The 26,215-nt window shown below is 46.5% G+C and overlaps 2 protein-coding genes and 1 long non-coding RNA gene across 9 annotated transcripts in view; 2 read left to right on the top strand and 1 right to left on the bottom strand.

Annotated features, from left to right (window-relative positions):
- Positions 1–1,014: 1,014 nt before the first annotated feature.
- On the top strand, positions 1,015–15,081 carry SLITRK3 (SLIT and NTRK like family member 3). Of its 3 annotated transcripts, XM_090147649.1 has the most exons (4): positions 1,015–1,206; positions 1,401–1,674; positions 3,910–8,054; positions 15,041–15,081. In XM_090147649.1, exon 3 carries the CDS (start codon positions 4,987–4,989, stop codon positions 7,852–7,854), a length of 2,868 nt encoding a protein of 955 aa, XP_090003775.1. In that variant the 5' UTR covers positions 1,015–1,206; positions 1,401–1,674; positions 3,910–4,986; the 3' UTR covers positions 7,855–8,054; positions 15,041–15,081. The 3 variants fall into 3 exon arrangements, with proteins under 3 accessions (XP_090003775.1, XP_031459615.1, XP_090003774.1); XM_031603755.2 differs by lacking the exons at positions 1,015–1,206; positions 1,401–1,674 and having other exon boundaries at positions 3,419–4,095; positions 4,969–8,054; XM_090147648.1 differs by lacking the exons at positions 1,015–1,206; positions 1,401–1,674 and having other exon boundaries at positions 3,419–8,054.
- Positions 15,082–15,783: 702 nt separating this feature from the next.
- Positions 15,784–26,215, top strand: part of SI (sucrase-isomaltase) — a 78,486-nt gene continuing 68,054 nt past the window's right edge. For 3 of the 4 annotated variants that reach the window (XM_090147647.1, XM_031603719.2, XM_090147645.1), the window contains exon 1: positions 16,752–17,180. The gene's annotated coding sequence lies outside the window, so the exon portion shown is untranslated. Of the gene's footprint in view, positions 15,934–16,751; positions 17,181–26,215 lie in introns of those variants that run through there. The other variant, XM_090147646.1, reaches the window with a different exon arrangement.
- On the bottom strand, positions 17,538–24,943 carry LOC116235543 (uncharacterized). Of its 2 annotated transcripts, XR_016469750.1 has the most exons (4): positions 24,848–24,943; positions 23,079–23,202; positions 18,583–18,701; positions 17,538–17,726 (listed from the first exon to the last, which is right to left on the bottom strand). It is a non-coding gene; the product is annotated as an uncharacterized LOC116235543 (long non-coding RNA). The 2 variants fall into 2 exon arrangements; XR_004168381.2 differs by lacking the exon at positions 18,583–18,701.

Below are 26,215 nucleotides of genomic sequence, written 5' to 3'. Positions count from 1 at the left end.
TCACCAGACGTGGGGACACACAGCTGCCATGGGGCTTGGAGGCAAGAGTGCAGTCAGAACCCAGGCCCTGCCAGCATGAAATCCTCACAACACACAGAGCCAGAACCTCCCAGCTTCAGCAAAATACAGAGAGCCAGAAAGCAGCTCCCATCTGTAATAATTACAACAGAGTTTCCCTTGTCCTTGCTCTATTTATTGCTTTTGCCCTTACCATGTGTTGCCTGAGACAGAAGAGGCTATTAATGATCAGAATATTTCTTTGTGGACAGTCAGAGCTTTGGTGGAAAACTCCCTCATTCTCTCAAACATCGCCACTTCTTTTAGACGAGGAACAAGTTGGTTTACACTGCAGATTGAATGAGGCATTAAATGACTGCGTTGCAATGACTGCAGTGGGGGGAATGGTCGCCTCCGGTGGAATTGGAAAGCTGTAATGACACCTTCATAAAGGCACAATAACTGTTCAAGTATCCTTGTCTAATTTGTCACAAAAGTTGTCCGGGACTTTTCTCTCCTTTATTTTTCAGAAGGGGAAAAGGTGAATATCAGGAATTATGGCCAAGGCTGCACAGAGGCAGACAGGAGGGCACTTGCCAGCCTCGCTCCCAAATCTTCACCAACTGCTCAGCTCCACGATGGCTTTTTGCAAGGAAACAGCTCGCATGCCAATAATAATAATTATTAATAACCGAGTGACGTCCCATTCTCGGTTACATCAGTGCCATACTCTGAGCCAGAGCTCCTGCCAATCACCCCCCTCCCCTCCCCCCCCCAACAACCACGACCACCAGCAGAGTGGAGGCAAAGGCTGCCGGGGGGGATGGGGTGGGGGGCTGGAGAGGGCAGCGTTCGGGAAGCAATGGCCAGGGGCCGTGTTTAAGTTTTGCCCGGGGGGGACATAGGCACCGGGGGGTGACATACATGACATACATAGGGTTTCCAGCACGGCCAACTCACACTTCCCCCCTCTGCACGCCCGCAGGTGACAGCAGGGGAGGTGATGCCCCCACCTTCGGGAGCCGAGCGCTGGACGGGGGCGGTGGGAGCAGAGCCGGAACGCAAAGAGGCACCCCCGGCCGCCCCGCTGCCCCCATTTCTCCGCCCAAAGCTCCCAAATTCGGAGGCAGCCGCTCTGCCGAAGGAAAAGAACGGGCGCCGCTCGTGGGCGTTGGGGAGAGTTGCGCTCCGGGGAAGCGGCAGTGCAAGGTCAGGGCGGGCGGTGCAGCCCCACCGGTCCCCGAAAGCGGGGAGTGAAGAGGTCGCTTCTCACAGCCGGCTGAGAAGGATCAAACCTCTGCGATTTGCCCCTTTTCCCCGCCCCGTTCCCCAATCTTTTTCTTTCTTTCCTTCCTTCTTTCTTTCTTTCTTTCTTTCTTTCTTTCTTTTTTTTTTTTTTAAAGGGGAGCCAGGTGCACGCTCCCTGCCGGTACCCCACGTCGCTCCCTCCTCACTCAAACGAATGATGCAGCACTTTAATTAGGAGGGAGCGTCGCGTCCATATTGCACTGGCGAAAGAGAGCGGTGGAGCCTGGCAGACATGGTGCCCGGTCGCGGGCGCGGAAGCTGCGCCTCTGTCCGCGGAGAGCGCGGCGAGGCGGCGGGAGGACCCCCGGGCGTTCCCCGCAGCCTCTGCAGCTCCGCCCGACAACTTCGCGATGCCGAACCGAGGGTGCAGTTAAGTGTTCTCCCGGCCGAGCACTGGGGGAGTTGGGGTTCAAGGGATGGGTGCGGGGATACGCGGAGCTGCGTGTGCCCGGGATGAGCGTGAGCGGGTGCGGGAGGGGGGGATGCGCGGGACAGCGGTGATGCGGGAGGCTCCGGGGACAGGAAGGGGACATCAGGGATACGGGGGACATCGGGTGCCGCGTCCCTGACCTGACCTATCTCGGAGGGGACCCGCGGGTGCCACTCAGGGAAGGCACAGCCCGCGATTCCTTCCGCGCATCGCGCGACTTTCAGCTCCGGGCGGACACGCCAAACCTCCCGCTGCGCTGCGCTCCCCTCCGCGGATCCTCCGCGGGCCGCGCCCCTTCCCCGCCCCGCAGCCCCGTTACCTGCCTGCGGCTCTCCGGGGCGGCCAGGTGCCGGCCCCTTCGCCTCCGCGCAAACTCCGCGCATGGGAATGCGCCCCGTCTTGCGCCGAGAGGAAGGATGCGAGAGGTGCCGCGTGTCCTCCGCCGCCAGGTTTTGGGCTTTGCTTCCTCGGAGGGAGAGAGGAAGGGAGGCTGCTGGGTCCTGGAGAAGCTGCGGGGCCGGACGCAGCGGGACGGGCAGCAGCGCAGGGAGCAGCGGGCGATGCGCGGAGAGCGGAGCGGGGCGGAGCGGCCGAACCGGGACAGCTCTGCCTTCCCCGCCGCATCCTCGCAGTCAGGGCATCTCTGATTTCCGTCAGTTTTTTATTTTTATTATTTAAAAGAGAAGGGGTTGCCAATTGTGACCTATCCCGGCGGCTTTTTCCTCTCTGATTCTTCTTGCTCTTTTTTTTTTTTTTTTTTTTTTTACCTCTCCCATCTGCTCATTTCCCACTTCCTCTCCGCCAGCCAGCCCCCTCCTTCCCTCTTTAAAAAAAAAAAAAAAAAAAAAAAAAAAAGGCAGAAAAAAAAAAAATATGTATAGTCAGGGCTTCCCAAATGCGCGCCCCCGACCTGGTGCCAAGCGCGCCCCCTCCATTTGTTCCCCTTCTTGAAGCTCATTTTCATGACGTGGAAAAGCCTGATCCAGGGCAGCACCGCGCACACACACACACACACGCACCGCACACACCGCACACACCCGGGAAGGAGCGCATCTGACACCGCCGCGCCCCGGCGCTCCCGCTCCGCGCTGCCCGGTGAAGGCGGCGGCTGAAGCCTGCAGCAGCAGCCCCTCCGTTCCCTCCTCCATTGAGTGTGCCAAACAGCAGCTCTGCATCCTAAAGAAGATCATTGAGGGGCTCATTGCATTCCCAGCACGTCGCAGGCTCGGTTCTTTTTTTTTTTTTTTTTTTTTTTTCCTTTTGCCTCAGCTTCAGCAGGAGTGGAGAGAGGGAGAGAGGCAGAGGGAGAGGCTGAGGGAACAGCAAGCTTTAAACTCGGGCTTTTTCCCCCCCTTCCTCCCCCCCCCCTTTTTTTTTTTTTTTTCTGTAACGATGTGCTAAAATCTCTCCTGCAGACCGGTAAGTACGGCTTTCTGGATCTTTTTGTTTTCGCGTAGGGTCAGAGACATCCCCTCTCCCCAAAAGGAGATATAATAACCCTCTTTATTTATTATTAGTATTAGTATTATTGTTCTTATTATTATTTTATTACAGAAGAGGAAGAACTTAAGTGGCTATTTTTGCAAAGGAGACAGAGAGACTGATACTGCAATAGAGCTCTCATCTCTCTCCCTTCTCCCCAATTAGATGCTGGCTTTAATTGCAGAGGGTATTTCTCTTTTCATGCTTCCAACATCTCTTTCCCACAGGGGAGGGTTTCATTTGCAAGTTGATCTGAAGGATTTCTTCTCCTTTAGCATTTCTCTCTTCGAAACGCATCTTTCTGCTCTTAAGTTTGGGGACAGGGGTGGGGGGAGTGGGGGCAAAACGTTCCAGTTCTCACGCGTGGAAAGCAAAAAGGACCTTTTCTGTTGGGAGATTAAGACTAAAAGCAGTGATCGCTCCGAATAATTCCAACGGGCATTTCAGGGATTCAAGGAAGGCTGCATCGCCACCGCTATTCTCGCCGCCCTTAGCATTGCTCTGTGCCCATACATTTAAAATATCGGGTGGAAGGATGGGGGAAACCGTATGTTGAAGGAACTGCATCTCATTAGTACAGTATTATTTTCATCTGATTGGAGAAGAACGGTGCCTTCATTCGGAAGCGCATATAGTAGGATAGATAATTTACCAGCTGGTAAGTGCCAAGGCATTTTCTCTTCCACTTTCAGCTTTCTAACCGGGTCTCCTGCTTGGTGCTGGGGCACAGAACAGCCTACCCCGAGGCAGGCTGAGTGCTCCATCCTGGCTGCCTCCGAGCTGTCACTTCCCCTTAGATCTGCTGATCGCATGGGCATGTGCTTTAGCAAGATTAATCATCTCTAAACGCTTTAATCAGCTAAAATGACTAATATGTGGTATGTATCTATCTATGATAATTTACCAGCTGCAATAATGTTGTGGTAGTGTTTGGATGGGGAATGTTTTCCTTTAGATCAGGGTTGTTAACCATTTGCTGCTTTAAAGACATTGTGGGGGTGCCAGAAGGGAAGCGTTCTAGCAGGGACATCAGCAAACCTCCCATTCCTCCCAACTTACCTACAGAATGCACGGAGCTGGCAGGGAGAGAGAATGAAGGGCTGGAATTCGATAACTTTGGGAGTTTGCATGGATGAGAATCATAGAATGGCCTGAGTTGAAAAGGACCAAAACGATCATCTAGTTTCAGCCCCCCTGCTATGTGCAGGGTCACCAACCACCAGACCAGACTGCCCTGAGTCACATCCAGCCTGGCTTTGAATGCCTCCAGGGGATGGGGCATCCACAACCTCCTTGGGCAACCTGAGAGCTGTAGTGCGACAGCAGAGAATCCCACTGATGAGATATCCCTGTATCCATGCGGGCAATGATGGCTCTAAGCCTTGCAAACAAGTAGCAATGACGTGTGGTTGTGAACGCCGGTGCTGTGGTGGAACACACGCAGAGAGGCAACACGTCCTGCTGTGTGCTCGTGTTGCTGTAGGGTCTGCATGTGCTCTCCTCGTTATATAGGTGGCACCTCCTGGGGGGCGGAGGGAGGCTGATATCGCGTGATTAAACCTTTAACATCTCTTAGGTATAAATCAGGGCAAGGCTCACGCATCTGACACCCTCAGAGCGTGTTGTGAACATCCAGCCAAGCACTGCTGAACTTTGCAGGAGTCTGACACAAGTCTGGCAGGTAGGGGCTCGGTGTACGGAGTGGGGCAGGACAGGGGTACTGAAAATCTGCATTTTGTTTCCCATTGCAGTTTTGTAAACGTCAACAAATGATGAAACCTTCCTCGGCAGAGACGCTTCACAAAGGAAGGATGTGGTGGATAATTCTTCTAAGCACAATTGCTCTAGCATGGACTACACCCATTCCCTTGATAGAGGACTCGGAGGAACTGGATGAGCCTTGCTTCGATCCATGCTACTGTGAAGTGAAGGAGAGCCTTTTCCATATACATTGCGACAACAAGGGATTTATAAATATTAGTCAGATAACAGAGTCGTGGTCGAGACCTTTTAAACTTTATCTGCAGAGGAATTCCATGAGGAAATTGTACACCAACAGTTTTCTTCACTTAAACAACGCTGTGTCCATTAACCTTGGGAACAATGCACTGCAGGACATTCAGACGGGGGCTTTTAACGGGCTCCGGGTCCTGAAGAGGTTGTATTTGCACGAGAACAAATTGGACATTTTCAGAAACGACACTTTCCTGGGTTTGGAAAGTCTGGAATATCTGCAGGCAGATTACAATGTCATTAAGCGGATTGAAAGCGGGGCGTTTCGAAACCTAAGTAAACTGAGGGTCCTTATCCTAAATGACAATCTCATCCCCATGCTTCCCACCAACCTATTTAAGTCTGTGTCCTTAACCCACTTGGACTTGCGCGGGAACAGGTTGAAAGTGCTCTCGTACCGCGGGATGTTGGACCACATTGGCAGGAGCCTGATGGAGATTCAGCTGGAGGAGAACCCGTGGAACTGCACGTGTGAGATTGTGCAGCTGAAGAGCTGGCTGGAGCGCATCCCCTACACCGCCTTGGTGGGGGACATCACCTGCGAGACCCCCTTCCACTTCCACGGCAAGGACCTGCGGGAAATCAAGCGGAGCAAGCTGTGCCCCATGCTGTCCGACTCCGAGGTGGAAGCCAGCCTGGGCATTCCCCAGCTGTCCTCCAGCAAGGAGAATGCTTGGCCCACCAAGCCCTCCTCCATGCTGTCCTCCTTCCATTTCACCGCTTCCTCGGTTGAGTACAAAACGTCCAACAAGCAGCCCAAGCCCACCAAGCAGCCCCGGGCGCCCCGGCCTCCCCCAACGCCCCGTGGGCTGTACCCTGGGCCCAACCAGCCGCCTGTGGCCGCCTACCAGACCCGGCCCCCCATCCCCATCATCTGCCCCACGGGCTGCTCCTGCAGCTTGCACATCAACGACCTGGGCCTGACGGTCAACTGCAAGGAGAGAGGCTTCCACAACATCTCTGAGCTCCTGCCCAGGCCCCTGAATGCCAAGAAGCTATACCTGAGCGGGAATTTGATACAGAAAATCTACCGCTCCGATTTCTGGAATTTTTCCTCTTTGGATCTCTTACACCTGGGGAACAACCGCATTTCCTACGTGCAGGACGGGGCTTTTATCAACCTGCCCAATCTCAAGAGCCTCTACCTGAATGGCAACGACATCGAGCGGCTCACCCCAGGCATGTTCCGGGGCCTGCAGAGCTTGCATTACCTGTACTTCGAGTACAACCTGATCAGGGAAATCCAGCCGGCGGCCTTCAGCCTCATGCCTAACCTGAAGCTGCTCTTCCTCAACGACAACCTGCTGCGCACTCTGCCCACCGACGCCTTCGCCGGCACTTCGCTGGCCCGGCTCAACCTCCGCAACAACCACTTCTTGGCGCTGCCGGTGGCCGGGGTGCTGGAGCACCTGCACGCTATCGTGCAGATCGACCTGAAGCTCAACCCCTGGGACTGCACCTGCGAGCTGGTGCCTCTCAAACAGTGGCTGGAGGCCCTCAGCTCGGTCAGCGTGGTGGGCGAGGTGCTGTGCGCCAGCCCCGAGCGCTTGGCCCGACGCGACCTCCGCGCCCTGGAGCTGGCCGCGCTCTGTCCCGCCGCCCTCCGCCCCGCCGCCGCCGCCGCCGCTTCGCCCCCCGCCGCCGCCGCCCCTCCGCCGCCCGCCGCCACCGGCGCCGCCGCCTACGAGCTGCCCCCGCCCGGCGCCGCCGTGCCGCTCTCCGTCCTCATCCTCAGCCTCCTCGTCCTCTTTTTCTCCGCCGTGCTGGTGGCCGCCGGGCTCTTCGCTTTCGTGCTCCGCCGCCGCCGGCGGAAGCTGCCGTTCCGCGGCCCGCGGGCGGAGGCGGCCGACCTGGGCGGAGTGCCGCTGCGCTGCCCGCGGCTCTGCGAGGAGGGCGGCGGCGGCGGCGGCGGCGGCGGTGGGGGCGGCGGAGGGGAGCGCTCCCCGGAGAAGGCGCCCCCGGCGGGCCACGTCTACGACTACATCCCGCACCCGGTGACCCAGATGTGCAACAACCCCATCTACAAGCCGCGGGAGGAGGAGGAGGAGGCGGCGGGGGGAGGCGGCGGCGGCGGGGAGGCGGCCGAGCTGCTGCGGGGCGGCGGCGAGCGCTTCTCCCACGCTGCCGCCGCCGGAGCCGCGCAGGAACCGGGCACCAACTACCGCACTTTGCTGGAGAAGGAGCAGGAGTGGAGCCTGGCCGTGTCCAGCTCGCAGCTCAACACCATCGTCGCCGTCCATCCCCAGCACCCCGCGGGCGGAGGGCTGGCGGCGGGCCCCGGAGCTCCCGGGGGGGCGGCGGCGGGGGGGTGCGGCGGAGGCGGCGGCGGCGGCGGCGGCGGGGGGGCCCCGCGGGACCGCGAGCGGCCGCCGTGCGCCGTGGGCTTCGTGGACTGCCTGTACGGCACCGTGCCCAAGCTGAAGGAACTGCACGTGCACCCCCCTGGCATGCAATACCCGGACCTGCAGCAAGACGCCAGGCTCAAGGAAACCCTTCTCTTCGCGGCCGGAAAGGGCTTCTCAGACCACCAAACCCCCACAAGCGAATACCTCGAGTTAAGGGCCAAACTCCAAACCAAGCCGGATTACCTCGAAGTCCTGGAGAAGACCACGTACCGGTTCTGAGCCGCCGCCCCGCCGCCCGCCCGGCCCCGCCGCATGCGATCGAGGATCCAGCTGTGCTCCCCCCGCCAGATGTGCAGCGGGGGGGGGCCGTTCTCAGATCATTAATCGACAAAGTGCCTTCGCAGACTTTTGCCAGCAGATGTTAATCAATCATTATTTTTTTATACTGAAACTGAGACTTTGACTGTGCCATGTCTAAGGTATATTATTATTATTATTATCGGGGATCTTTGTACTGATCCTGATTAAGTAAATGCCATGTGTGTCTCTCTTTTTTTTTTTTTTTTTCATTTTTTTCCCCCTTTTTCTTTTAATTTTTCTTTGCAGTGAACTCCTATATTTTCCCTCGGAGGGGAGGAGGGTGGGGGACGGAGGGAAGATGGCATTTTGTGGCTCGCTTCCTTCTTGCCCATCATGGCACAGATTCTGTACATTTATTTAAGCAAACAAACAAACAAACAAAATTGCAAAGAAGCAAACGAGCGCAGTTTGCTGCATGCCTGGAAACTGCAAGAGGGAAGGGAGGGGAGGGTCTTGCTCGAATGTCTCACTCGTGTCTCTCTCCCTCCCTCGCACACACACACACACACGCACACGCACACATACACGCACACACAACGCACACACCCGCATCACCACCTCGCCTCCCCCTATGGGTTCCCTCCCCCCTCCCCCCCTAGCGGTGCGGGGCCGCAGCCCCGGGTTGTCCCCACGTGGCCCACCCACCCCTCGGGGATGCGCGGTGACGCTTCGTCGTGACACCATGGTTTGTTAGGGTTTGTTTTTAGGTTTTTTGGGTTTTTTTGTTTGTTTGTTTTGTTTTGTTTTTTTTTTTTGAGGACATCCGCACTTTTCCTACTAAAAGCAACACGCGAATATATTGAAAAAGGAGGAAAAAGAAAAAAAAAAAAAAAAAAAAAAAAGCAGCTACTGGGCACCTGTCACTAACAGCTTTGTAGGAAGCACTTTTAATGTTTTTCTCTCATACACACATCCATGCACACGCACACACCGAGGTACAACGATGTGCTTATATTTATTCTGTAATTTCAAGTGAATATAAATTGTAAAGGTAATGTTTAATCATTGTACAGTGATGCGTCTGGTATAGCTTTCCTAATAAAACGTTTTGAAAAAAAAAAAAAAACATGCACATATATATATATATATATATCTACATATATATATATATATATGTATATATAAGACTACAAAGCTTGAACCTTAAACTCCAGCTTCCCCCTATGAGATTTCCTTCTCCCACTTTAACCTCGAGAGCTATTTTATTAATAACGGTTCAATGCACTGTGATGTTAACAGAGAAAACCCTGTACAGCTTCTCTCGCCAAGATACCACCCGAGACTTCTTAAAACCCGATTTACAATCTGTATTCCCACGATGCGCCGCGCTGATGGCAGTTTCCGTGTATTTAAAAATAGGCAGCGAATTTAAGCCCTCGTTCTCGAGAAGAGCTGCCTCTGCCTGCTGCTAGGCCGGAGGGTGGGGGGGGGGAGGGTGGGCATCGCTGGTGGTGCTCCTGCCGTTCGCATCGCAGTCGATGAAGGGGGATGGGAAGGGGCACCGTAACGCATTTCAATTTTGGAAACAAAACAAAACAAAACAAAACAAACTCGGAGCGAGCTGGAAAAGGATGCCTAAAGCATCAGCCGCTCAAAGCGGAGCCAAACCAAAGACGATGTGGGGTTGCCCCTGCTGGGGGAAGTCCCGGTCGGTATCTTGGCCCCGGCGGATCCGAGCCGGGCGGTGGCGGCGACTCCGCGCGGCCGCAAGGTGGCGCTATAATACCGGCACTGGCTTCCGCTGAGCCGCTGCCCGTCCGGCCCCGGTCCGATCGCGGCCCCGCAGCTCCGGGTGCCTCTGAGCGGGGTGGTTGGGAGGGCACGGAGGGGAGAGCTCGGAGCGATGTGACTTGCAGCCCTAAAGCTTGAATTCTGTAGAGAGCGATCGAATTTTAACTCTAAATCTCTTTTGTCTTCACGGAGTAACGGTAATTTATCCAGGTGAATTGTGATGACTTTCCTCGCCCTGCGTTAAAATTGTATCTCCCCGAGGGCATTTCATCTGGTTGGTGTTAGGGGTGGTTGAGGATTTCTGCCCTTTGGGGTTTCCAGCACTGCCTGGTGTCACCTCAGACCCAGCTGTCTCTCCTTTCTGTTGGGAGCAACTCTCTTCCACCCAGCACAATGCATTTAATGGAAGCAAAACTGTGAGTGCTTGTTTCCACCCTGAGCGCCCCTATTTATGGCATCAGTGAGTTTGCTTATGGCAGGCTTTTTGTCAGTCTGTCTTGGAGAAGCATCTGGGTGCGACAGAAGTAGTTTCCTGAGCCTTGGCAGTAGCTGTGTGTGCTTTGAAATGAAGGGACAGCTCCAAATGTCTGCAATTCAGCATTGGCTTTGTGTCCTTGGTAAATAATAATAATAATAATAATAATTGCTATACATTCAAAGATCCCAGATCCCTCCATTGAGCTGAATGCGTTTTCTAACTGCTGCGTTCAGTTCTAATGTGCTGGGGGGGTTTTATGGGTTCTGTTGGTTGCTTTTTTTTTTTTTTTTTTTCCTTCTGTGTGGTTGTTGGGTTGATCCTTTTTTGTTTCTTTGTTTCTGATGCACAGTAGAAGAGCATGGACATGTTAAAAATAATAAACATCCGAGTGCAAAGGCCAGATCCTTCTTATGATAATCATTGTGGTATGATAATCAGAACCGCATTGATAAGGCGACATGCAAGGAGCACGTGGAGCTGTACAAATCAGGTTAAAGTACAACCCCTAGTGAGAGCGGTGCTGTATACATTTGGCAATGCCATCAGACCCCGAGTGTTCATACTTGTATCCAAATATAGCAAAGCCAGTTGCAAATAGTGTTTATATTTTAATTACAATGCAGAAAGGCAAGAGAATTTCAGCGTAACTATAGGTAGCAATCTCACCCGTGGCTGGTGAGGAAATCTATTTATTCAGTGGAAATAAATTTGTTCTATGATGATGGAATTTTGTATTAAAAGAGATAATTTTTGGCTTACATCGAGTTATTTTTCTTTCCTCGTGTAGGAAGCTTCCTTTTCCTTGTGTGCGGGGACTCACTGGAACCATTTGGGGATGGTTCCCTCTGGAAATGTCGCTAATATATAACTGTGATATCTGATGTATATTACAATGACTTCTATTTTGTTATTTCATTGTGTCGAGCTGAAGTTGAGTGGGTAGCAGCATTGCTTCCCACTGCAGGAAACGAAAGTGGATCCATCATCTCTGATGTGTGACGGGTGAATATTTACATGCTGTGATTGGGTTGCTCCTAATTCACAGGGATTATCATCATTATCAGCGGTATTATTGGTAGCATTAATAATATTGGGAAGGAACCAAATAAAGTCAAATGATCCACCTTCACGTTGGAGCTGTTTGATGGGATAGTGCTTGAAATAAATCTCTCTGTATTTTAGCATGGTGTACGACAAGCAGGTGGTATCAGCTTTAGCAGGTCAGCGTGTGGTGGTGCTCAGAGTCATGCTGTAAATCTGTTGCTGTGTGTTTGCTTTACTCACTCTTTGAAGTTCTTCCTACAGGTGGAGAGGACAGGAACCACCAGGTAAGTCCTAGTCCCAGCCAGTAACAGCTGCATGCAGGGAAATAGAGATGATAATGACAGTGCTCAGTGCTCTTTTGTATTTCTTTGGTATTGGCATTGATGTAAGATGATATGTTAGATGGGTCAGAAGATCTCTTTGCAACTTGAACTTTTGCTGAACTGGCTGTACCAGTAGTGGTGTTAGTTGTTGAGGTACGAATAGTCTGACTCCCACAGTGCACAGTGCCTCTCGGAGTCTTGTGGGATGCTAGGAAGCATACTGCCCTGGTCAGGTGAATGTTGCAACTCTAAGGATTCTGTGTCTGGAGACATTATTTGCTCTGAGAGTCAGTGGGTTTGAGTGAAGCTGTGGTAACTCAGCATGTTGTCAGGGACCTTTCCAGAAAAAAAAAAAAAAAAAAAAAAGCCACTTCATAGAATCATAGAATGGCCTGAGTTGAAAAGGACCACAATGATAGTCAAGTTTCAAACCCCCTGCTATGTGCAGGGCCACCAACCACCAGACCAGGCTGTGAATCATCTTTGTAGATGTGGTTTTAAGCAGTTATAACTGACTTCTGTTCTCTGGTGTAAACACAGCAACACGACAGAAAGGTCTCTACAGATTGTCAATATGCAATGGTCTCTGTTTCTGGAAGGCTGATGTGTGCTAGCAGCAGCTCTTGAGTGCTGTGCTCCTTCTTTACTCAAGTACGTACTTCAGATGGAGTTGAAGGGTTCACATGAACAGCGTGTGATAAATTGGCTCTGTCTACAGCAGAAGTGTTCACGTGAAGGGAGTGTGCAGAATCTGGCTGTGAGTTTGGAAGTTCACTGGTTATCTGCATTACTCAGCCTGAGAATATGGCTTTTGGCAGTCACACCAGCCATTTCGGTGTGAACTCGTTCCAGAATTGCACTTCTTCCAATGGCATTTGCCCTTACAACATGGATACACTCTGCTGCACATTGCATATTCCTCCTTGCTGAACCAAGATTTGGTTCGAAATCTGACTTCCTCATATCTGACTTTCACAATAAGCTCATGCATGGGTTGGATAGTTCAACACAGTTGTTTCCATGTGAGAAATGCAGTAGAATTTCACTCCATATGTAGTTTCATAACTTATTCACACTAAAACCTATCTCTTTGTACAAATAATAATAATAATAATAATAATAATAATAATAATAATTAATAATCTGTGATGGAAATACACTTTTCCCCTCTCTTCTTGAAAACAAAAACTGATTTATTCTGGAAAATATATTAAGTCCCAATTTGATGCATGATTGTGCTTGTGGAAGAAGTGGAATATGCCTGGAGCAAAGCTTTGTGTGGGCATGGAGCTGAGGTCTGATCCCATTCCTGATGAAAACAGTGGTGGAATACACTGCAGCTCAGTTTTGATCAACAGACCCAAAGGCGGAGCGAAGTCTAATCTCAGAAAATTGCAACCTATGTTCAGTGGTTACAGGTATCTTAAATGTTTCTGAGTAACATGGAAAACAGCATAGGGAAAACTGATTTAGTAACTGTGATACTGATTTAGTAACTGTCTAGATTGACCTCATTCATGAATTAACTAATTTTTAGCATGTTTTAATATGAAGGAAAAGAACTTGCATGAAGGCAAATATCACAGTAGTGTCACAGTAGGTTCACAAAGCATGGAAAGTGGTAGGGAGTTTAGATCTAATGTAGAGCTGATCTCTAGGTTGCTATAGCCAACCAGATTGTTCATGTAACAGTTGCAAATACCTTATTGGTTTTGCCTTTTTCTTTGAAAGCAAGCTCACAAGTACCGAGAATTGGGTTTATATATATATATATAAATGACTTTTGCTTAATTCTTAGAGCTTCCCAGTTCTTTTAAAGTTGTGTATTTGTATTTTTGTTTATGTCATTGGGGGAGATAGGGATGACTGCTGAAGCCATCAGTTTTGCTGTAGATGGTGATCACCAGAAGGTTACAGGTGTGACGTGATGCAGGTTATCTATATTATTATGAAAGTCTTTGGAAACATTCCCCTGTGGTGGGATTTTCTCTTTTAAATCTGCTGATATTGTGGTGGTTTTCAGTAGAGTGTCAGATTGTTCACTTTTTTTGTGGGAAAACAGTGGGGGAAGTTCAAAGGAACGGAGCTACTGGCTTTGCTATAGGAATTCCCTGTCTAAAGGTTGTACTGAGTAATGTCCGCAGAGTGGATGCTGCATCAGTCTTTACATTTTGAATGTGAAGGATTTAAATTCTAAGTGAAGGATTATTTTTTTGACACTAGGAAGACATATATATATATATATGCAATACTAAGAAGTCGTGTGCCTTAAAAAGAATAGATAATTATAGAGGGTATAGCACAATATAACATATTAAAAGCTCAGTTGTTGTGTCGTGTACTGAGCATGTGATGTACTGAATGTCCATTTACCTTTTCTAACATCTTTATTTTTCTACTGGAATCGTCTGTATCTCTCAAGAGTATCCTATATATTCTATGAATTCAGAAGAAAAGTTTTAGGTTAGTGAAGGGTCAAATCTCTCTGAGTCAGGGACTACAAATAGATACGACAAACGGGAGCAAAGTTCCTTTGCATGGCACGTGGAAGCTGGGCATGTTGTGTAGCACTGTACCAGGAAGGGAGGTTCTCTGTAGGGATGCAGGTGGTGGTTTCAAACACGTGTTCCCAAACTGGGGAGAGTCACTTTTGGACCTGAGACATGGTGTGTGTGATGGCACTGCCATCCATTCTGCTGCTGGTGACACCTGGCGCCACTGCTGGTGGAGAGTCCTGAAACAGCAACCCTAAAAAAAATGAAATGGCTCGTGGTTTTCATGACAGTTATCTGAGTAATCCTTGAACAGAGGTCTGTTACTGAACTTTGGATGCTTTTGCTTTGGAAATCAAGGCTAATTAGAGTTTTGTTGCTATCATTTTGTGATTGTTTGGTTTTAATGAGGGGTATCACTGGAGAAATGAAAACGTTGCAATGTGAAAGTTCTCACCAAAGAATACTTTTTAGTAGGACTTTCAAATCTCCCTTTTCTTCTCTCTGCTTTGGAGAATGAAGGAGCCATGCTCAAAAGAGCACGGGAGCTGCCACTTGAGCTCAGAATTGCAATGTGTTTGTGCTTCTGTGTCCTCTCATTCCCAAGAGCACCCATTACGTTAGGCTCAAAGGAAGATGTAAGGAGCTCCAGTTAGTGGGATTACAGGGCTGGGTATGGCCAGCTAACCTGCTGCACCATTAGCACTCACCCCAAGCAATCAGAGACCCAAGGTCCCTCACAGCTGCATGGCACAGGGGTTAGAACAGCGACGAGCACTTAGAAAAACCAAGCTGTAGCATTTCTGTGCAAAATGAACATTCTAAAAGCTGGCCTCTGGTAACGAATATTGGCTGTTGGCCTCTGGGTTCTTTAGAAAACTCATCCAGGGCTTCAGTGATGCAGTTAAACTGCCATGTAAGGGCACACTGGTCGGTCCTCATGAAAGCACTGCTGGAAAAGATGTGTAATTAATGCATTCTTCTTCGTCAGAGAGTGTCGTTTCTTGTGGCATCACTTCTGTTGTGTTTTCTTGCAGTGACCCAAAAACCTGGCTGCTTTGGAAAGTGGATAGTATTGGCAATCAAAGAAATATGGCAAGTAAAGATATTTTTCAGATCCAGTTTATATTAGTGTTTTATGCCAAGAAAGGGCAAATCATTGCTATCGGGTCTTTGTTCTGCTGCCTTCACTGATTAAGGCAAAGAGTGATGGTTCAGTGTCTTCATTTATCCCCTTTAATTTTAAGCCAACAAAGCAGGGAAGGTGGATGTATGCAATTTATGTGTGTATTTATGTCTTCCTCCTGTGGGCAATGTGGGGCCATGGCACTGCAGCTGGTGGTGCTGATGGGAGGAATGGCATTGGGACTGCTGGGTTAAGCTGTCACAAGTAGGAACTGTGCCAAGGCTAGCAATGCAAACAGCACCACAAAGTCAATCACCTCGCTGCATAAGGGACAGTCAGTGGCAGCACACCATTCCTGTAGAGACGTCTCCTTTAGAGCAGGGGAACAAATGTCTCACAGAACCCCTTTTCCCCCACATTGAGCCTGACTTCTCAGGCAGCCTTCAGATTTGTTGGCATTTTCCACATTGCTTTTACCTGCTTGCATGCAGAGGTAGATAATTATTTGGCTGACAATGAGTTGTGACGCCTCGGTTTGCACGTCAGCCGTGCGAGAGAAACGGAGACCAACTGAAAATATGGTTATCTTTGTTGGGTTTTTCTGTAGAGTGATGTTTTGCACCTCAAGACTTCATTCTGTAAGATGTATCGACGGGATTGCCTACCTGTAACTCAGCTTTGTAAGCAACCTCCTGAGGTTAGCCACGGTGGTATTACTTCCTTGTGCTTTGCCAGCCCTGCAAGCCAGCCAAGTCTGTTAAAGCCTTCAGAGCACAAAGCACTGATAAGATGGATCCCTAACAGGTATGCATCAGGGATAATGCAAAGATGTTCCGTGTACAACCACCTGAAATTAGTTGCTGCTAGCTCAAAGCAGAAGTAACCGCCTCCTGTGTTGTTACTTCTGCTGAAATGGAGGGGCTGATGTATGTAGGGAAGTGATGATGCTGAGTGCGTGCATTATATACGTGTATACAGTCTCTAAATGTGTATGTATATGTGTATATGCTAGCATGTTCAAGTGTAAAAGTCATTCTTTTTGTAAGTTCCACGAGATTCAGGCATATGGCTTGCTTTGAACTGTTATTAAAATATGGGCATTTTGGTGATAAAGCTAAAAATGTATACCTTAAGACCTACATTCTTAATGTAGGTCAGTGGAGGCACTTCTCAGACGTATTAGCATTTTGGACACTTTGTCTTATCAGCATATTGCATCTCCTGGAATAGGTTAGCAGAGGCAATGCGGGAGAAATTGCTGCATCTGAAGTCATTCAGTGATGTTGCCAAGTTTCTCAGGAACCAGAATTGCAGGATAATGAGTATTATATTTAATTCGTGATGGAAAGGCAACCGTGGGGAGTTCAGCAGAGGCAATGCAGATCATCTTGGCTCTGTGGGGGAGGGAGAATTTATAACTGTAGCTAGCTAAAAAGAGGAAAGCTGTCTGTATATTTGTGGGTATATATATTTATATATATGTATATACAAATCTGTGTATGTGTAGATAACACCGTGTGTATATATGTATGTATGTATATGCCCATAATGTATATGTGTATCTATATATGTGTATACATTTATATAAATTTCTATTTCTCTATATGAATAGTCATGCAACTGTGGAAAATAGCATTATCACCAGTGTGTCCTTTGCTTTAAAACCCAACGAGAAGCTACTTCCATTAATCCTATGTTGGCACAGAGCTCTGTGGTTATCATTTACATGTAGAGAGGAGCGCAGCTCTGTAGCTGAGCACCAGCCTGGAAGGCTTTCCCTCCTCCAGAGGACTCCAAGCAAGTCATTAGCTTCTCCACAGCTGTTCCACATATGTGAAATAAAGCCAAGGTGAATCAGGGGCTGGGCTTAAAGGCAAAGGCAGAAGGAGCAGTGGGCTGTTTGTGCTTGGAAGTCTCTGTGATGCTGGCGGAGGTCTGATGGTGGAGCACCCTCAGCTGTGGTTACTCTGGTTGCTGTTGGTGGTCTCAGCTAACGGCAGCAGTTTCTGCATGGGGCAGGAAAGGAGGAAATTCTTCTTTTTTTCTTTCAAGTAAGTGTTCTGGAGTCTGATTGCTTTGGTTCAGCGATGCATGGATTTCCATTTGGGGCTGGGATGTTAAGTTGTAAGCTCAGTGAGCTTCTAATTTGGGATGCCTTTTATGTGATAATTGATTTTGAATAATTTCACTTCATTGTTAGAACAAGCTATACCTTAATTTACTCTATGTTTGAAGAACTCAGCTGGAAAACTATTTATATCAGGATGGATTTTGCACTTGGCTTCAGTGGGGTTGAACGGGATCAGAGTGTTTCACGAAGCACTGACATCAAAACAATCTGGTGGTTGTGCAACTATTAAATGAAAGTGTAATTTTGTAATAAAAGTGTGAACAACAACAAAAAAAAATTGGTTTGCTAGTTATATATTCTGTGACAATAGCATATTTCTATCGCTGAGACCTTTGGTCAGCTGCTGGGTTTTGGCAAGGGTTTTGGTTCTGTGCTGCTGATGGTTGTTGTGAGATCTTCCCCTTCCTTCCTCCTGCACTGAGTTCCCTCCTGGCTGTCCTGCTCCCAATCTGCTGTCATGTGCAAGCTGCAACGTGACCAGAAAGGGGAGAAGGGATTATTTCTTCTTAAGCTCTTTGCTTCCTTTGAGGCAGAAGACAAACAAACAAACAAGGAATAATCACAGGAATGAAAATGGATACTTTATGGTTTTAAATATATGGCATGGGGTGAAGCGTTTCTCTTAAGGATCCTGGTTGTGCTGGGCCTTATTATTTTATCTGGAGGAAGTAATCGCCTTATGGGAAAGTGCTTCCTATCTTTTTTGCCTAAACGTTGCAGTGAAGCCTAACGTGATGTATAGCTGCCTCTTAAAAAAATAAAAAAAAATAGGTCATTTCCTTATGAATGTTATATTTCTATGTAGAAAACATGCTGAATTCTTATGCTACCTGCTGGTTAAAGCAAGCCCTTTGCTGTTTTTTATGATTTCAGCATACTGGAATGCTGAATGGAAACAAGTAGAAGGGGAACAGAAAAGTTAATCACTTTTTAATTAACTCATGCAGTCCTGATGTCAAGCCAACCATTTGAATAAGATGTTTCTGGGATGCCCATGGGCATGTAGTCTACAAATGGCTGATTTTTCTGAGCAGGGAGCATCAGAAAGTTCGGAGAGCTGCTGCTGCTTTGCTGAACATCTGGAGACCTGGGAGAGCTTGGGAAATGAGGATTTCTGGTGTCTCTACTTAAGAAGACACCTGAAGGTCTGCATCCTCAGGAAGGCAGTCATTCACTTAAAAAGCTCAGAATTTGAACCCAGAAAGGGAATAATAATGTACACAAATCTTTTTGTTCTCAGTAGTAATCTCTTCTTTGTGGGATAAATTCAATCTATAATGAGACTTGGCTATTTGTTATCTTGCTATAAAGAAACAACTCACCCTGCCACTTGTGAGGTTTAGGTTTGCTGTTTTTCATGTTGAAAAGGAGGGGTGTAGTTGGAAGATCAGGCACACAAAGTCACGTTGTTACAGACAAACATCCAAATAAGTTTCAGGACCTAAAGAACAGAGGTGCTTAAGGCTCTGCTGGCGTAGATCGCAGCAGATCCATTGCTCTCAGCACTGCTGGTACCCCAGAGCTGGGGAGATGACTCAGATGTTTGCTACCCTCTGGCAGCCATGTATCTATGGGTTGGCTTGTGAATGGATGCCAACCCATAAAGACAAGAGCTCCGCAGGCTGCTGTGTGACTTTGCACCCACCTGAAACCCATTCCTGTCTTTGTGTGTAAAAAGAAAACATCAGGCAAACACAAATTTCCTGATATTTTCCTTTGGCAAATCCTGTTTAAACCTCCCCTCCCCCCCCCAAAAAAAAAAGTAACTATGAAGTCACAGGAACTCTGCCAGAATACACTGTGAATTTACAGGGATCAGGCTCTTCCAGTTAATATTTTCTCCATTGAAAAGTATCTAATTCTAATTGAGAGGGGGAAAAAAATCATATTGATTTCTATAATCATGTGATAAATGGAAGGGGGGGGGGGAATTACTTGAGTATTGCTTTGAACTAAAATCCTTTATACACTGTCTTTGCCTTAAGAAAAGATACAAGCTTTCTTATAACCAAATTGGAAAAAAATGTCATAGTATTAAAAGAAATAGAACTAGGGTTAGAGCTAAGAGTATTTTTCCTCTCTTCTCACTAAAAATACCAACTTATTTGTGCTTTGACTCACATAAATTTTGTTTATAGGGAAGGAATAGTGTCTTGCTGGTATTATGGAAGAAAAATGGCTTTCAGGCACATCAAGATCTTCTATGCTAAAAATGTGCATCTCTAGCTACTTTTCTAGTAAAATATATTATGCATTCTATGTTTAATACTTTAAGGAAAAAATAAAGTCTGGATGGTAAGTAGAGGAATGAATAACTGAAGGAAAGAATATCAGAAGTAGAATCACTAAACTGAGCTTCCATTTCCAACAAATGTGAGTGTAATTGGCGGGAGCCTATGAATGCATAATTTTGAGTGAATATCAGACAGTTAACTGACTTCTCATCACCTAATTGCCCATGTAAACTGTAACTCAGTTCTTAATCTTTACTGTCCATCTTGCCATTCCTAAACCTATCAGTAATACTCTATTGGGAATTGTTGCACTGAGTGACTGAGGAGGATTGCTGCCGATAAAGTATAGTTCTTCTTGTTTAGTCCTGTCTGAATGCCTTGACCTTGTTCATTTGAGCAATATCTCAAAGCTCCTGGGCCTGTAACTGCTTGGGGTGATGGAGTTGGATTTAGGTGCTCACTGATCACTGTGGAATATAACGTGTGTGAGAGGCACAAAGCCTCTGATTGTCGTGAATCTGCAAGCTGTTTCTAGAAAGTGGAAGCCGCATCAGATAAGAAAAATGAATACTTGCAGCTCTGTAAGCTGACAAGCGATGAAGCAACTGGAAACTTTCCCACCAACTCAGAGTTCAGAAGACCAGGAACACATTATGTCATCCACAATATTAATTTAGAAGTGCATGTCTTTGTAGTCACAATTTCTGACAATGTGAACCTCACCAAAAAAATTAAAATCCTTAGATCTGTTGAGAAAGTGCCAGAAGGATGAACCAATAGAAAGGTCTGACACTGGAAACATGGAGCTGCACATGGGATGGCAATTGCTGACTAAGCCAAATGTTGCAGGTCTGGAGGTATGGGCATGAGATAAGTAGTGAAGACACAGATGTCTGGTTGAGATCTGAAAGAGGGAACTGTTGGAGGAATAACTGCAGACAGCTGGGGCGGGTCTGGAGAATAAAAGTGCTCTCTGGGTTGGATGAATGAGCACAGTGATGTCATTGTGAAAAACTGAAACACAGTGATTGTGAATTTGAAGGTAGAGATGTAGGTTTTGTATTTGTCAGGAGACAGCTTATTCAAGGAGAAGTTGGTAATGTTTTAAGCCTTTTAGCTTCTCTTCTGGGGAAGGGACTGGGGAATAACTGAGAGCTGGAAGGCAGTTTGGTGGCCCATACCGTACTGGGGGCAACTTCATCCAACCCCCAGTTCATATAAAATCTTGTGCAAGAAGTCTTCATCACTTCTTAAGCTCAGATATCTGTGAAAAGTATGAGCTGAAATTTCTATTCCTTTCTTGAGTAAACACCTAAGAACACTATTTTTTTTTTTTAAAAAAGAACTTATTCTTTTCAATTCTACAGCACTCAGTGCTCAACACTCTTGAGTTGATGCTCAATGTATGCTCTGCAGGACTATTTCCTCTTGTAATTAAAAGAGGGAAAGAATGACAATGCTTGCTGTCTGCTCCAGAATCTTCTCTGCCTAGACATGCACATAGAAGAGCAAAAATCCACTATAAATGTGGCTTATAGTGTTTGGAAAGGCTGCATGTCCAAAATCCTCAAGCAAGTTTTTCAGAGGAGGCTATAAATTACTTTTCTGAGCCTGCATCAGTAACAAGTTGTTTCTTGAAGAAAAAGATTAATTTGAGGAAAGTGCCAAAGTGGATTAAATGCAAGCTCAAGAAGGTCAGGAAAAGGGGAACTACTTCTAGACAGAGGTGTTTGGAAAAAATGCACTAATCCACTTCTATTAATCTTGTGAGTTTTGTAAACTGCAATGAGTTGTATTATATCTCCAGTAACAAACTTGGCTGATAGTCTCATTTTGGAGGATGACGAGGAATAGAAGAAAACATTACCAAAGTAATGTGCATCAGTGGGATTTGATACCTGTAGTGGTTCCTACGTATGTTGCAAAGGAGGCAAATATAACAGGCTGACAGCATAAAAACTAACATCAGAAGCTGAGATTTTTAAATACTTAATGGGAAGAAAAATATTAGGGTGTGGTTGGTGTTTTTAATGGCCAACTTGGTAGAAATTTCTGATTACCGATCATCTGAAGGTCTTGTGAAATGTGACCCATCACCACAAGTCATGATGGTCCAAATGATCACTATGGTTCTTTTCAACCCAGGCCATTCTATGATTCTGTGATCCTATGATTAAGTCACTAAAGTCAGTTTCTAAAACCATGGTCAAAAGTTATGTAATGTAGCTCAGTAATGAAGCTGAGCATGTATTACAGCTGAAATAGTGATGGTTGGGGTGGGGGGCATTAAGGAGGGATGTTACTTGTGGAAGTGATTATCCTTTCCCAGTGAATAGCGTGACTGGAATAGCAAGAGCTAGTAATGTCAAAAATCACTGAAATGCTTTTTCTGTGATGATGTCCAGAAGGGTAGATGAGTGCTTGCTATGGAGCTGGTGTAAGTGAGGAGCTGGCAGCTGGGTTCTCCTGCCTTCTAAGCAGCCCTGGATGCTGATTTCCTCTGTGGATTTAGATAAATCCTTTAATATTGCTTTTGTAGTTTACCTCTCTGTAGAACGCTTATCTCTGTACTGTGGAGGCATAGTGGGAATATACAGAGCAGCTGTCTGTGTTGAGAACTATTTATAATATATTATCGACTGAACTAAATGTTTGCAATGAAATCCCGAAATACACAAACCCCAGACTTTGTGCATTTGCCTAAAGGGTGACACCAGGGAGGATTGTGGGCAATACCTTCATCAAGTACTGGTGGGTATAGTAAGGACAGCTGGTGAAGTAACAACCTTCTTAGCTCTCAGCTCACCTTTTAAACATGGCTCATGTGGCATGGAAAACAAATATCTCTGTCTAAAAAGAGAAGATTGTCAGTGGACCTCAGGAAATCCCATAAAATCCAGGATCTACCGCAGCAGAGTTTATCAGCAGTGGGTTTATTTCTTCAGAAATTAAAAAGTACATTTTTTAGTTCTAGTTTAAGAGTGAGAATTGATTCCTGTGGTTCCTACAGCGCAGATGCCCTGTGAGATTCCTGGCTGTGTCAGGTGCCATATGGAAAGATGGTGTTCCATCCTTGGTGGTTGATATCCTATGCACCTCAGTACAGGAGTGCTCCCAAAAAGGAAAGAACTGCGCACTTGCTCCTGCTTGGGTTGGAAAGGGCAGTTAAAGGGAACACTGAGACTGCCATCAGACTTACCTTTTTTTGTTGTTGTTGTGCCAACTTCTGAATCTGGTTTAAAAACTGCCCTAGGGTGGAGCTGCATTTATATCATAGAATGGCCTGGGTTGAAAACTCAAAGATCATCTAGTTTTAATCCATGCTATGTGCAGGCTCGCCAACCACCAGACCAGGCTGCCCAGAGCCACATCCAGCCTGGCCTTGAATGTCTTCAAGGATGGAGCATCTGCAATACATCCACCCCTGCACATCATTACCCATGTTTGCCATGGCTTAATTGGATTAAATTGCCTGATGCTTCTTCTGAATAGTTTTAATGAAGACCAGAAGTTCTTTTATCTAGACTGAGCTCTTATAATTTATCCTAACAGAGGTACCGAAGCAATTTATTGTAATGTTTTACCTTGAGTGTTTCTTCATAGCAGTAGCAAGAAGCTATGTGTCTGAAGAACCTTTGGAGCCCTCTTCTCCTGCCCCTGCTGTACTTCTGAATTTCAATGCCTCACTGCCCCTCATCTCAGCATCCTCTGCACAAGAAACCTTGTCGTGATTCAGGCATTACATATTTCACATTAAACATTATCTACTGTAACTCTGCACATTAAAAAAACAAACAAACAAACAAAAAAAACCTAGCAACATTCTTTGGAGCTGTCCTTTGCATGCCTTACATCACATACAGATGCAGGTTGCGTTTGCAACTCAAAATGCATGCAACGTACATTCATAAAATTTATAAGAAACAACACAAAGTAATGAGAAGTGTGTCATCTTTAGTTTCTCACTTGAGAGGCAGCAGAGGGACAGCACCAGGGATTTATTTGCAATCCCAGCCACTGGCTTTTGTGTAGGCAACAATGCATCACTTTGTTTTAGCCTGCCCATAGGAATAAAGATATTTTGCAGAAGTGAAAATGGTCAGATAGCAGTCCACCGGTGAAGACAGCAAGGAAGGAGATGTGGGTTTCTATTCCAAGTGTGCTGCGAGCCAGAGTGAGGAGAAATATAAGAAGGGAAGAACTGTTGTTTGAATCTGACTAACCGCTCAGCCTGTCTTTAGGGGTTTGAAATAATGTCTGCATCGTGTTCGAGTGCAATAGTCAAAGATGAAAAATCCCTGTTCCGCAGCCTGAAATTAAATTACTGTGGAGATGATTCCCTCCCACCTTGAGTGAAACTCATATTGGGGCTGATGTTTCAGCGTTAATTTTACCATCCTGTGGGATATGTCTTTGAGTGGAAGGGATGCTCTTGTGATGTCCAAGAGCAGAGCTGGCAGGGGCACCTGCAGTGCCAAGGGATGGGAGAATGGCTGGCAGGAGCAGCACTGCACAGACCTGTACTGCAGCCTGGAGGGGCTGCCATAGATCATCTTTGTTCCAGTATCATAGAAACTGTGTGTGCATCTTAGCAAAAATGAACAGATTATAGCCCTCTAAATCAAGGCAAATGCATGCTGGCAGTGAATACTGACAGAACTGTATGTAATGTGTGTTGGGAGGCTGAATTCAATCTTCAGTTAACATGGGTGTCAGCAGCACCAAGGGTGCACACACCAAGTGAAGTCAGGCTGGAAGCTATTACAGATAGTCATATTAAGTATCTTGTACAAACAAATTTGAATGGAAAACTGCAAAACAGTTCTCCAAACAAGGTGCAGTGTGTTGTCTGGTGATGAGATCTATTGTCTGCTTTTGTGCTTTCTAGAGACACAACAGCCACTTAATGGTAGAGTTACAGCAAAAAGATGTGATTCAGGTTATTGCTTTTCCAGAGCAATGTTCCCTGCGTGGTTTTGTGTGGGCCCATCTCTCTGGATGCAGAGCCCCAGCAAAGCAGGCAATGCCTCCTGCGTAGCAATTCATAGAAACGGGAGGCAGTAAGCATCCTCTCAATAAAATGAGATCATCTACAGCAAGGAAAGTGTTGTTTCATTCAGAAATTTGCTGAAATTATTTTCTGCTGGACTCACTGTTTTCTACTGTGTAGTGCCAGGTCTTGCATCTTACTGATGGGAACAGTAAATATTCACAGAGGACGTGTAGGCAAAGAACACTCAAAGTTGCTGGCTGTGTTTTAAAAGCTTGCGATCCTGAAGGTCAGGGCTCTGTCATTTGTTTATTGATTTGCCTTTTGTAATAGTACCCCATATTTTTCAATAGGATCACCCACCTGCAGGGTTAGGAAACATCAGCAGATGATGTGGATTTGTTGTGATCAGAATTCCCAATGAAGGTAACTATGCAATCAGAATATTGAAATGACCGATGCTCTGTTGCTCAGGAAGGTTCTATTTTGGCAACCAGATGCAAAGTAGGTGCTCAGCAAAGAGCAATGCTAGAAGTGTACAAAAGGGAGATGAAAAAAATTATACCCTTTGGTTACTTTCTATGAGTTCATAATCATAATTTGAGAGAACTCGACTGACTAAAAATCAAGAATATTAAAGCTTAAAGTGAATATTATTTTTGAAATGGAGTACTCTCGGAGCATTTAGATGCTTTAAATAACTGTGTATGTGTCGGATGTCACCATTTCTTGTATTATTAATAAAAGTAGCAGCTTTGCATCTTCCGATTCTAATTATTTCTCTAAATATCTCCAGGAAATAGAAGCACAAAATAGCGAGCGTTGAATAATACTGTGTAAGCATCTTCTGGAGAACATGCCTGTGAGATGAGTCATGCTCACGTTTACAGCTGGAGATGGATTTACAAATCATAAAATAAATACAAGATTACAGAATTGCTAACTGTCTAGTTACCATGAGATCAAGATGTGAGTCAGTACCATCTTGAGCGCCTCCACTCACCTCCTTACACATTTCTCTATGTTGGATCATACTCCTTACATTATAATCATAATATGATTGATAGAAACCAAAATCAGTTATTCAGTTGTATTTTAGAGGTGTGACAGACTGCCTTGGTGGAAACGCCGCAGTAATGAGACGAATTGTTTTGGTGTTATTTCTCAGAAGATGGAAGTGATGCAAAGCACTGAGTTGTCAGGAGAAACCAAAATACAGCCTCTGAGGAGGAGCATTTGTCACATGCAACGCTTGCTATGTTTATACCCATGTATTGTTGTTTAGCATTTCTCTTTAGAAATTAAAACCTTTTCAACTGTACTGAGGTATGAGATAGAAGGAAATGGAAACCTTCACTTGCTAATCATATTGAGGAAACTGTATGATTAACTTTGTGGAAGAAAGAAGATAGTGCTGGTACACAGCAAAGCACTGGTAGAACTAACTGGATCTTGGGTTTTCGATGGAAGTCACCCTTCTTGACTCTTGATTTATTTTCTTATCTTTTATAATATTTTCTTCTCACGGAAATGTCAGATGTTTTCCAGAGTCTGGGATATAGAGGCTTGATTTATTAGAAAAGGTCAAGAATGTGAAATTTTCCAACTACATTTTTCCTAGTGGACGTGAATGAATGGATCACTGTAGCCAGTGAATTGAAAGAGCACAGTTGTACATGTAGTTGCAGTACCAGAAGCCCTTTTTCTTCAGCCTTCAGAAAGAAATTATTT

Source organism: Phasianus colchicus, chromosome 10, assembly GCF_987193195.1.
Source record: "Phasianus colchicus chromosome 10, bPhaCol1.hap1.1, whole genome shotgun sequence".
NCBI lineage: Eukaryota > Metazoa > Chordata > Aves > Galliformes > Phasianidae > Phasianus > Phasianus colchicus.
This window is presented reverse-complemented; position numbering and strand designations above follow the sequence as displayed.

Excerpts from the sequence above, each read along its gene's own strand:
- SLITRK3 (XM_090147649.1), top strand. The coding sequence starts at position 4,987 with ATGATGAAACCTTCCTCGGCAGAGACGCTTCACAAAGGAAGGATGTGG.